Here is a 13,189-nt window from a genome sequence, read left to right on the forward strand (position 1 = left end):
AAATATTCATTATAGTTTCAGTACCAAAAGAGGCTCACTGTTATTAGGCCAATGAAGACAGTTGTCACCTTTGGCTTTTCATAGGAGAGCATCCAGGGAAGACAACAGAAGGCAGTAGTGACACTCCCTAGCACTATAATCACTCATTGCCGATCTCTAGACTCACAGCTCACTTCGAGGTTCTTCATACTTTTGTCTCCAGGGTCTTCTTTCAGTTCTTTAGTATACACCTTCTTCTCACAGCATTTCTATTCTCTCTTTGACTGATTCCAGATAAAGCATCTTTAAAGGAAGATGGAACTTCCCTCCAGTTCCTTTTCTAGTATGGTATCTACCTTCTCAGCCAGACCTCCTTGCTAGTAACGTTTTTATCCTGAGAGAAAATGAAGTATTTCAGAGAGGGAAAGAGTACATTTATAGTGTTTCATATTCCAAATATATCTTTCTGTACGGTTGTGTTAGCTTTGGTCTTATGGCTGCTGTTTGTTGGAGTCTGGAGGGGAGGAGGTCACATCTCAGATGCTGCAGCATCCCCCAGAGAAGGAAGTTAAATATTTCCAGCCAGCCACTGGTGAAACTCCAGAGGAATGAGAACTTCACTGATAGGCCTGTCTCCACTCCTGCTACTTCAACAAAGGCATGATGGAAACAAGAAGATAATGGGGGAAGGATCCCTGCCTCCAGAGAACAATTAACCTTGTTATTAAGTGCTTCATGTCATTTCCAGTAACCACCAGTGCTGATCCCTCAGAGAGTTCTGTGATCCTTGGAAACCTTACCAACCATAATGGGAGATAATAACACAGCTGTACCATAACAGGATGCTTGTGAATGAAAGTGATGGTGTGTGAGAATGACCCAAATTTATAAAGCGATAGTGCTTGATGAAGGGCTAGGCAGAGAAGAGCAGTCTCCACTATCAAACTAAATGAAGGAAACAAAGGAAATCCTAATTAAACATGGTGAAAAACAATCATAATGAGGGTGTTTAAGCACTAGAAGAGAGGCCTAGAGGTGTTTTGACATATCCGTGCTTGGATGTATTCAAAATGATTCAGTAAGACCCTGACATAATCTCAAAACTGGATATAATTTCTACGCTGGACTTGCTTCAATCATGGCATTGGACCAGAGGCCTTCTGAAGTCCCTTCCAACCTTAATTATTCTACAATTCATGAATCCTATGTCCATAATAAGGTGGCTGTCCTTGATTTATAACCATGTCCTGCAGGGATACATACCTAGCAAGGCCTGTGTCTGAAATCATCCTGCAAAGCATGAATTCTCAGCTCAAGCAGGCCTCAGATTCTAGTAGTATCTGGTCAATATCGATAATCAGCTATGAATTAACATTTAAAATGGAAAGCAATTAGCCGACTTAGAGAGAAACTATAACCAGAGACAAAGACAACAGGTTACTTCATTAGATGGCACTGTAAATTATTCTCACAACAAGGTGCAAGGCAAGGATAAATGTATTTAATTTTTTTTGTGTTTACCCTTTACCCGGGTACCATCTGCCTCTCAAAATCTATTAAGCTCAAAGTGGCTTACTTTGATCTGATCATCTTGGGAGGCTATTCATTATAATTGCCAGCTATGAATCACCACCTAAATGGTTAGTCATCCACCTGCCCATCAATCTAAGCAGACTTCACATTAATCATTCTGAACCCAAAGGACGTGCATTAAGCATTCCTTCAAAACACTGAATAAATATGAATATGGGGGTGGACTAGAGGGCTAAAGTTTAATTCCATCGCCCACAATGATTGCTTTCTGAGCAAAGGTTTCCAACACTATGAGTATGACTACTAGTCCTAAATGCCCCTGAGGATGCCTGGTCAATATAGAGGCAACTGAAGGGATCGAACCTTCTGTATGGGACCACCAAGCAGCGGTTCATTACAGGGCTGCAGTCTCCTCTCAGTACCCATCTCCCACACCCAGATGTGTTCTGGTAGAAAGTCACCTTCATTGCTGTGACTCCAGTAGGTCTCTTCAGACTGGGGTCCTGCCAGAGAGAGAAAAATGAGAAGTCCAGGCACGGTGAAAGGTTGCAACTGGTCTTAGGGTCCTTCCCCACCTCATTTTCCTTTTCACTACACCACTGCTATTGTGAGCATGCCTCCAGAGCACTCCACAACAAAATCACAGAGGCTTGGGGTGGGCTGATTTCATTCATGGCCTCCCTCTCTAGTGGTTAGTTCTGGTCCTTTGTGGCCCAGAAAAAGTGAGCAGCATTTACTTCCACCCCAAAATGTGTGGCAAATCTTTATAACTAGTCAGAACTGTTCTAGCTTCTTGAATAGTTATATATGATAACAAAATCGCACTGTTGTGATCTTAGAAATAAAACTTCAGTGTCCCAGTATGGCAGGTGCTGCAAAACTATCCACCTCTTACCGGGTTGTATGGAACTGCTGCCAAAGACTCCAGCAAAAAAAATTAATTGCAGACCAGTTAAGCAGGCTATTTTTCTTAGGGAGAAAAAGAAGCTTAACAATGTTACATGAAATAGAGGTGTGATGTAGGCTATTTGGGAAAAAAAAAGTTCCACCTGAGCTTCATTTTTGTAAGATTACAGGATTTATTGCCATGTTTCCTTTGAGCCTTACAGATTGTTTTGACTACATCCCTTCCCTACCTTAGGAGGATTAAACACTGATGATGGCATCTTTATAGAGATGCTTGGTTCAATTTTTTGTCTAATAATAACATGGCCATCTTTGGCCTGAGAGTTTGGCTCTACTGGGAGCCTTGTAAAGCCATACCAATAGGGCGAGAGGTGGCTGTAGGATGTAGGTATAATTGCTCAGTGATATGCTTTATTTACAAGAAATAGATAAAGACTCACTCCTATCTCTCTGAGAGCATTAGCAGATGAGCGTTCCTCATCTGCAGATCCCCAGGTCTGTCAGTCCAGTGGGCTCTGTGTTTAGGCTGTTCTGTTTCTTTGATTCCATTCTGCACTTAATCCTTCCAAGGATCTGGAGAGCCTTGACCCATAGGCTTCTTCACAGCCTTTACTATTAAATCCAGCATTTACTGATCCTTCTCCCCTGAGGGACACCCTAACCCTTTAGAAAACTTTCAAGGTATCATGTAAGTTATCACCTTACTTTAGTTTAAGTTCTATTATATAATGGATGGGATTTATCCCCTTAACATTAGACATCTAATGCATACATATATGCAGTTGAGCTGATCACCCTCAACTCCCTGTATAGGCAATGATTCACACAAATGAGGGTAGAATTCATCTGACCTATTTTAGTTGTCTCTTTTTGATAAACTGTTGCCAATACCTTATGGCCTTTCCTATGTCTGTGCTGGATACAGAGAGAGGCCAGGGCTTCAGAAACTTCATGGAATTGGATTACACTGCAGAGTCAGACACAGTGAGACCGGTGTCTTGAAATTTAAAGTGTGCATAGCCAGTTTCCTTTTGCTGATCTGGACATTGCCTGAAAGTCCCTCTTGCTCATCTGTAGCTTACAATAAAATTGAACAAATCTTCATCAACTTTTCCACAATTTGCACCGCTGTTCATAACCAAAGATGTTTAAAGCCCAAAGTTATTCTCCAGTTACCTCCAACTGCAGCATAAGAATCTGAAACATGGCACAAAGGTGCTTAAGTGTAGGTGGAACTTGATTAATTCATCACTGAAACGTATTTTCATAGAGCAAAAATCAGTCTGTTTCAAAGGCCGTGGAAATCTGTATAAACCTCTTTCATTTATTTAATTTGCCTTTGCATCAGGTTTTCTGGGAGTGAAAAATTGCATATGAGCAAAGCAAGAACTTCATTAGGGTTAAGTAGTCACAGACTACTGAACACCATGATTATTCTATAGTCAGAGAGTACCTGTTGTCTCTCTGCCCCTCGCTTGTTAACACTTTCCTGTGAGAGATGTTCTCTGGGGACTGGGTATGGTGGCATCCCAATAGTCTTACTTCCAGCTTCCATTACCATGACAGCTCATTTAATCCTACTCTTCTTATCAGACCCTTCCTTTTTACCTACATTACTACTATTATATTTTAGTATTATGTCAAGAAGTCCCAAGTGAATGAGCCCCTTTGTTCTAAGCACTGTGTAAATGGATCATGCTTTCTTTCTCTCTGCTAATAAGACACAACATTTTTTCCAAAAACTGATTTTTAATGTCGGTAAAGGCTCTTTCTTCAGCTCATTTATAATTGATGGCTGCAAGAAATTAGCCAGTAGCCACTGTATCAGCAGCCCCTGTCTAGCATAAGTAGTAGCAATACAAAGTTGATGTCTGTTTTATCAAAAGCAAACCTTCTTTGCATGTTTTCATCCTTCTCTCCATCTCTTTCATTCTTTTCATTGTTCTGAGGAGGAGGAGAGGTTTTTAACAATTTTTATGAACAGATGTGGTTTTTAGTGATTTTTTCAGATGTGATCTGAAAGTTTGAGAACTCCTCGGTTAGTTGATCCAATCAGGAAAGAAAAACTATCGCCCACTGACTTATCTCCATCACATCACCTGAATTCTTTCTCTTGACTGTTCTTAAGCAATCCTTCTGAGAGCAGTGCCCACATTCTGTAGGCACAAATATCTTGGTAAATCTGATTTGACCACTTGTTCAGAAACTGTGATTATTCACAGTACACAAAGTGCAAAGAGCTGAAAAGGGTAATTCTGAGAGAGTAACTGTTTGCAAGAAAAAAGACAGACCAGGGGTCAACACAGAGAACTGAGCTCTCTGCTCAGCAGCACCGATAAATGTTGTCATCTCAAGCTACTAAAGTTACGTAGAGCTGAAGCTGATCATTTGTATTCCCGAGGCTCTTTGTTAAGCTTTAACAACTGATGATAGCCTGTATGCATCTTTGGGCTATTACAGGCAAGTGCTGTTAATTTCAGGTCATAGATGTGCTAATGCTGACTCCAGGACATGGTACTGACTCTGCAAATGCTTAACAGATAGAGGCAGTTGCTCTCATGGAGATTAACCACCAGGTTTGAAGTTGCTATTTTGCTTTATCTTTTTCTATTACTCTTCTGCTGTGTAATAGCTTTTTTGGTGTCTTTTTTAACATGTTATTATAGCAGTCACAGCCGGTTTTCTTTTTTCTTTTCTGACCTAAAGTTAAGCTAGTATTTTGTTTCTGAGTTCAATTGTAAGAGATAAATTTGAGCTTAACCTTTTCTGCTTGCGCTCTGGTCACATCCTAATTGCAGTGAATTATTCTGTCGTTAAGAAATGCTTTGCACTCACCCCTGTAAGTGCAGAGTCTATTTCCATGTACCCAGTCCATTAGGAATGGCTCCAGCTGTACAAGAAGACAGCATTTTTGTTACTACTTTTTATCCTTTCTCAAAGCTTGTAAGCAGACCATATCATAAAAGCCATTCGGACAACTGCTTGTTTAGACTCACGTCTTTATCTCCAGGTGACTCTTTTTGACTTGATTGGTTTGAAGCACAAATGATAAATCTAATCTGGCTTCACTGGCTGAGTAAGTATCCGTTCACACAAGTTGCTCAGAAACACAAAAAGCCCACCAGGTGACTCCCCCTTTTCACGACCCAATGGAATGCCGCTCTAGGAGTACCTGGGATACTTGAATTCATAGGCATGCCAGTCTGCTATTAACATCTTTAGCAAGACTGTGCTGTATGCAGAGATTTATTCTCTGCTTTTCCACCAGAGATGAAGAAATTCACCTCTTCGAAGGTCTTAAGTGGATCACGGGCTCCCTGTACAAGGGTGAATTTCAGTCCAGCAGAAAGGGGAAACAACTTTTTCTAACAATATCTCAGCATTTGGTGACATCTGGGGAGAAATGAGCATTTGAGAGGCAACATCCCTCTGCAGAAAAAGTCCTATGTTCTTCATGGGACAACTTGGCTGCACCTCGAATACTGTGTTCAGTTTTGGGCCCCCCACTACAAGAGGGACATTGAGGTGCTGGAGCGTGTCCAGAGAAGGGCAACGAAGCTGGTGAAGGGTCTGGAGCAGAAGTCTTATGAGGAGCGGCTGAGGGAGCTGGGATTGTTCAGCCTGCAGAAAAGGAGGCTGAGGGGAGACCTTATCGCTCTCTACAACTGCCTGAAAGGAGGTTGTAGAGAGGTGGGGGTCGGTCTCTTCTCCCAGGTAACAAGTGATAGGACAAGAGGAAATGGCCTCAAGTTGCACCAGGGGAGGTTTAGACTGGATATTAGGAAATTTTTCTTCACCAAAAGGGTTATCAAGCATTGGAACAGGCTGCCCAGGGAAGTGGTTGAGTCACCACCCCTGGAGGTATTTAAAGGACATTTGGATGAGGTGCTTAGGGACATGGTGTAGTGGTGGGCTTGGCAGTGTTAGGTTTATGGTTGGGCTTGATGATCTTAAAGGTCTTTTCCAACCTATACGATCCTGTGATTCCTGTGATTCCTGTGATTCCCATGACAATGGTTACCCTTCTGACACTTTAGGTGTTACTTATACCATTTGCCTTAGGTGCCCAACAGCTAAGCTGGTTTTGTACTCAGAGGAGCAAGATGGAGCAAGGACTTACTCATTCCACATATCTAAGTCACCTCCTTAGGGGTATCATCTCCCTTTCTCCATTGTCTATATTGAAAGCACAAATAATTGGCCAAGACTAGATAGATATCAAACTTTCAGATGAGGTGCATCCCCCCTTGTATGTATTCTGGCACACGTATTTTCCTTTGGTTGTATATTACATGCACCCTTAAAACCGGAATCAGAAATAGGTATCCCTTGGCCACTCCAGGTAGAACCATGATAGGTTTGCAAACAGTGGGCATCCAGGAAAGTGCAACACCATGACACATCTTCTTTCCACTGTTTCTCATGTTTTAACAGAAGGGTTCAGTGAACCAGTGAAGTCAGTTTGATGAGACAGTGAAAGTCAGCAGTCCAGGCTGGCTTCTACTGTAGTACAGCCCATCCTGACTCTGGCTATCATCTCATATAACTATCTATCTCATTTAAGTCATTTTGTAAACTGCCCAAACCCCATCTTGAAACTAGGGGAGGCGTTTTCTACCTACTACTTCATAATGAGAGGCTCTTCCAGAAATCCTCTGCACTGTTGTTTAACCACATTATTCTCATTTTCATCGCAAATTCATTCATGATGATCATGCTCCTCCTGGCAGTGCTGTCTTTTAACTTTGATTCTTCTTTTATTGGGTGTTCACTCTTCCCTTTTTCCATGCAAGCAGTCCTATCCCCTCATAGCCTTTATTTTTCTAGGGTCTGTCCCACGTATTAAGTGTAAAACCCATTATTTTATGTTGAAACAAATCATTGATTCAATATCAAAAGAAAGAAACCCAGTGTGGCACTCTTCTCACCTTACTATAAACATCTGCATTTACCTGTCTTAAGTGTCAGATCAAGCAGCACAGATCACACACAGACGAGAAAACAACCAAAGAAAGAGATCCTCAGGTCCATTTTGCCCAATCTGCACCTTCTGGAAGGGCTCTGATAGAAAAGCCAGATTTCCAGCTTCAGGATTCTCCTGACAAGGCACCAAAGATAGCAATTGCAAAACTGTTTTCCAAGTTGATACTCACAAACCTGAAATGGGGTGTATTTCATGGACAAAGCTGGTGATGAGAAGAGGTTGTGGGGTGCCAGACCACAACAGTGCAGAGTTTCTAACTAGTAGTGCTACAGACTATGGGTCTAAGTCCCTGAAGGCCCACCAAGAAATGGGAAGATTGAAATCATCTGAGAGAAGGAGTGCAGATGCCCCCTTCCCATGTCCTCCTTAGGAACTGTTGTATGTTTTCACTATCAGGCCATCATTCCTGTTCATCTAGGACACCTAATACTGACAGTATGTGGTTTGGGTGGGAAATACCTCTGCTACTACAGCTCATTTGAGCACCTGTTAGCATGTTGGAGCTGGTCTGAAATGGGTTTGGGAAGTGTGTCTTCCTCATGTTTTGAGTAGACTTCACACTGCACCTGAAGACAGGCCCCAAGTTTTAAAAGAAATGGAGAAAAGCAGTGGCTGTGCACCTTTGGACAATTTGTTTCAACACCATCTTCCCTGCAATCCCAGTGGTGATTATAGATACACCCAGGATGGCTTTGATCTACCTCAGGTGCTGATAGCTGAGAAGCTGTTTCAGCACGGGTTTCACACAGGCTGTGCAAGCTCATCCCAGGCCTTGTACAGTCGCTATGGTAGCTGATCCATGTTGAGGTCTACTCTACAACAGCAACACTGCTATTAATACCCAAGCTTTAGCCTGCTGGAGGATAAGAGCAGGCGATGGGGATAAGAGCACTCCTTTACTTTTGAGGGATGCAGTGAAGATAAGTACATTAAAGACTGAAAAACATTCCAGGTAAGATATCAATATTGTCTAAATTTAGATGAATTTATAATCCAGACATCTAAAGAAGAGCTAATTGTCTAGACTCACTTTATAACTAATGAAAGGAAATAGGTATTTTTCATCTGACCACAGTATCTGGCCTACTTTGGACATCTGCTTTAGGAGGAGATGAATCGTACCCTTTGACCATACTGACTGGTTGTCTCTTGGTCAGGAAGAGAACTATGGGTCAGTAGCTGACGTGTAATGTCTACATTATGTTATTTATAACCCCACCTTCTAAACAAATGTGGTTTTGGCAAAGGAGGCCCTGGCGTGATATAGAGATTGTATGTAAAAATGTTCTTTTTTCAAAGTTGACTGGATTTCAGGTTGGCAGCAGAATGTCAACGTCCTTTTCAAGTGTCATGAGTACAATTACCCATTGACTGTCCAAGAAGCCGGGCCCAGATTCATCTCACCTGATTTTGTAGGCTTCCCTAGCTGCCTAGGTTAGAGGTCTGAATTGCTCTTGTCTCTACAGTAAGCAGAGATCAACAAGAATAACCAGAAATTGGTCTAAATGTTTCATTTCAGCTTCTGACTTTGAGTCTTCTATGCCAATGATTTGGCAGGAATTGATTACAGTCTATGTTAGGAGTATCTCAAGCTTTCCCTCCCATTGTGTTTGAGGCTAGGGTTCCTATCACCTGTCTTTCTCTTGCTTATATACATTATATTTGAGCTAGAGCTCCTGGGCTCTCTCTTTGGTTCATGCAATAAAATATGTACTTAAAGTTCAAGATTCATCGGGCCTATTTGTAAGCATCTGCTTGAGGATGACCTTCTGTTGACTGTAGAGTAGCTCTCCACTGCCTGTACAAGATGCTCACAGGGATTAGGTCAGGTGTGTCTGTGTTGTAGACACCAATGTTTAGTTAGATGACCTGTGATTCCCCTTCATATACAAGGGAAGCAGGGGCAACTACAGGCCCTGTGATAGGTATCTCTAAGACCTCCATCAGGTGCACCCATCTTGAGAGCTTGATTCAATTGCATAAGCTTAGGCATTTGTCGCCATTTGAAATGCTCTGGGGTATTTAAGACATCAGATATGAGACATGAGATATGTGAAACCCATGCTTTTCCCAGAGCGCAGTACCCAGGAGAATATCAAGAGAACTAGATGCCCATGTTTACACAGCTGAATCAAGCCCTGCGTGTTTCACTGGCTTGACACATATCATCATTTGTCTCAGAGCTGTCCAGTGTCCCTTTACAGAGGACACCTGAGTATTCCAAGCGTTCATGTTCTTTCTTTTTTTTTTTTCACCAGGTGCGTTCTGCTGCCAGGAAAAGATGGCACCGCTGGCAAGACCATCACTCCCTCCGAGTGCGTGTGGCACGTGCCATGTCTATTCCCACCTCTCCGACACGAATCAGCTTCCACAGCATCAAACAGACCGCAGCCGTGTGATATGCCCCGCACATACACGCACCACCTGGTGGCCTTCAGGGTTCTTCTTTCTTCACTCTCCCCAAGTCCCTTTCTTCAAACTTTCTTCCTTTATTCTGCACTGCTCTCTTTCGCAATGAGGTGCCCATCCTGTTTTTGTGGACTCTCATCTCCCATATTCCTGATGCTGCTTTAAGGCAACCAGGCGAAAGCCTCTTGGAGCAGGTGGTGGCGAAACAGATTCAAAGAAGAAAGAGATTCAACACTGACTGCACCTTGTGGAAGTTCACAATACAAAGTCTAAAACAGCACACTGGCAGGAACAATCAATTTTTTTCTCCTTCCTTTTTTTTTGTTTTTCCCTTCTGTATTGTGGTGAACAAAGACTATTTTTAACACACTGCCCATCTCACCCTGTACATTGATTCCCAATGATTTCAACAGTTTGGTGTATAGATAGCCCATCTCTTTCTTGTTTCTTTGTAAAAATTTCTTCTCTGCAGAACTGTCATTTGAGAATATGTGGCAGCAAGAAAAAGAGCATCTGAAAGGCGGTGTGAAAAATCTGAATTTATCTGCCTTCCCCATTTCTCCCTTTGATAGAGTGGGAGTTGGCCAGGGCATCGCTGGACTGTTTAACACAGGGCACTTTGCCTTGCAAGAACCATGCCCTGTTCATACACAAAATTTTGAAAAGGACAGCAATATCTCTAGATAGCTCTATAAAATATCCTTATTCCTCTTAGCCCCATGCTTTCGACACAATGTAAGTAGCCTTTGGAAAGTCTTTGGTTTTTTTCAGCTAAGAGGATTGGGGTGGGGAAGGACAATAGAACATGTTTTCTGGGTTTAAAAAATATAAAAGGGAAGCACTGTAAAAATAATAATGAGGAGAGGATGTTTGCATTATGAGGATAGTGCTACATGCTGCAAAAGATTATCTATTGAGCATTTTGAACTAGAGCAGATGTATCTACTAGGCTTTTTATGTGATGCTCAAAAATACTGTATATTTTCAATAATAAACACTACTCTGGGTTGGTTTCAATAAAACCAGGCATCATTTTCTTTACTCTGGAAAGGAAGAGGACACCTATCTTGAGAGTGTTTTTGTATTTAAGATCAGGGAAAGAAATCCTGTTTGATAATGAGCCAATAAGAAGAACAACCTCATGATAAAGTCTGAACAAGAGGGCATTTAAATGCAAGATGAATTGTCTCCCTTCTCAGCTCATGGTGTTACACTGGATCCCTGTCCCTCTGCACTCCCCTTCCCTCCATTGGGCTTTGCAACAGCAGAAAGAAAAAAGCAAGTTGTGTAAAGTATTCTCCATCACCTGTATCTCACCAGTGCTGGAGTAGTTTGCTCTTGCCACTTTAACATGCTTATTCTGAATTTTCTTCACATGTTTTAGAGGACTTTCCAGCACAAGCTGGATTTAAATCTCCAGATTTAAATTGGTCTGTCTCTAGTTTTCAGGATTACACAGGGCTGGAAAATATCTTGGAAGACACTGATGTTAATCCCCTGCTTTTGGAGGCATCCTGTCCCAACAGTTTGATCACATTCAACTTTGAGCTGATTGGCAATGCACAGCAAATTTAAATTAACAAATTAAAATTTTGTAACTTTTCCCTCTCCTAACTCTCATTTGGATTCATGTGCTTCAATGAGATAACTGAGGGAGGAGGGAGAAGGGAGATTTGAGATTCTGTCTAGTTAGACCTATCATCTCTGCCAAAAAGGAGGAGCAGGGAAGAGTCTTCATGCTGCCTTCCATGTGGCATGCCAACTAGCATGATAGATCCCAGTGCGGCAGAGATACAAGTAAGACTGGAAATGTGCCTGCCTATGCCACTCACTGCTGTCAATGCCCAGAGTTCTGCAAAGTGATGCAAACCGTCTTCATGGTAGCTGGGAAACAAAAGTGTCTGATGAGAGAGGATTCTGTCAGTCCTTTAATTCATTGCATGCATCACAATAGCGATGCACAGCCTCCTGGCATTCTGTTTGAAGGGACAGATATATCTACAGGTTATAAATATGTGGACTGAGTACCTCTGTGTTTGTTCTACCTCTAGGCCAGTCTGGGATGAAAAAGGGATTTGCAATGCAGCAGATACTGTCAGAAATTGCAGGTTATTGTTGCTACCAGGAGTGTATTTTCACAAAAAATAAAATCCTTTTCCAGTTAGCATTTGTCCAAACCAGAGATTTTCAGTCCTTCCAGCATTGGACCCTGTTTCAAGCCAGCATGGTGGACATACACTATTAATGGGATACTGCTTATGTTAATTTTAAAGTGATTACCATGCTAAGACATACACTACCTCTATTTGTTTTGCCATGGGAGCTTTCTGAAGTCTGTCATGCCATGTACTGACAGCCATGGCCCATTTTCTCTAGAGCACTGTGATGAAAAATCAAGCTTGAATTTCTACCATCAGCCTCGTAAGAGCAAGAATCCAAACCATCCCCGGAAGAGCAATAAAAAGTTATTTTTAGGGTGACTTTTTTTTTGTCTTCTGAGAGAGTGCAGAGCAGTGGAGAACAATGGAGGTAGATAGGTGTGTAACTGAACACAGCATATCTGCAGGGGGGGGTCATAAAGGCCAGGATTTGAGAAAAAAAGGCAGGGTCTAGGTTATATCAGGCAAAGTCCTAAGGGGTGACTGCTTTGTGGCAGCTAGTGGAAGGAATATAATTTACACCAGCTGAGGGTTTCCTATCTTAGACTGGATACATGGAGCTCAATCCAAAGCTCTTCACATTATATACAGTGGGCTCTAGCTTTTCTGCACATGGCTGCCCTGTAGACAACCTGTGACTAGTTTGTAGGCTGCCTAACCTTTCAGTGGGCACCAAACCCTCCTGGTTGGCAACAAGAAGTGGAGTATCTGTGTCCATGTTCTGGTTCTGTGCTCATGTGCTGGTTCCTCTAGAGCCACAAGCTGAGGCACACAATCTGTGGGCTCTCTGCATTTGCAAAGTGGTCACTGTCAGTCTATTTTCTAGGCATACATTTCAAGTCTCTGGAAGGACTCTTACTGGTGTCAGTAGAATTGGTGTCAGGCTCACATTTGCCCTGTCAGTGTCCCTTTCTGGTTCCCAATAAAGAGGCAATTCCTATCTTTGCCCTTCTCTCCTCCACATCAAGGACCAGGCAGACCATAGGGCAATCAAGATCTCCTGATGAAAGCTGCCATGGAAACAGGGAGTGGAAAGTAGTCTCCATGGAAATAGTGCTTTGGAGGCTCTTTCTCTTTCCTCCAATCTGTCAACTGATCAATATCATCTTATTGCTTCCTTAAGTTCACCTGTCTGCCTGTATCCTTCATTTGGTTTTATTAGGTGCAGTAAGATCCTACTCAATACTATAATTATGAGTCAGTATAGCCCACGTTAGCT

At 42.2% G+C, this 13,189-nt stretch overlaps 1 protein-coding gene across 1 annotated transcript in view; it reads left to right on the top strand.

The window, feature by feature from the left end:
- Positions 1–10,806, top strand: part of CRHR2 (corticotropin releasing hormone receptor 2) — a 175,613-nt gene extending 164,807 nt beyond the window's left edge. Inside the window, exon 13 of the mRNA XM_075495498.1 lies at positions 9,661–10,806. Coding sequence (XP_075351613.1) covers positions 9,661–9,801 — 141 coding nt within the window. The 3' untranslated portion in view covers positions 9,802–10,806. The remainder of the gene's footprint in view (positions 1–9,660) is intronic.
- Positions 10,807–13,189: the final 2,383 nt, after the last annotated feature.

This window comes from Mycteria americana, chromosome 2 (genome assembly GCF_035582795.1).
Source record: "Mycteria americana isolate JAX WOST 10 ecotype Jacksonville Zoo and Gardens chromosome 2, USCA_MyAme_1.0, whole genome shotgun sequence".
NCBI lineage: Eukaryota > Metazoa > Chordata > Aves > Ciconiiformes > Ciconiidae > Mycteria > Mycteria americana.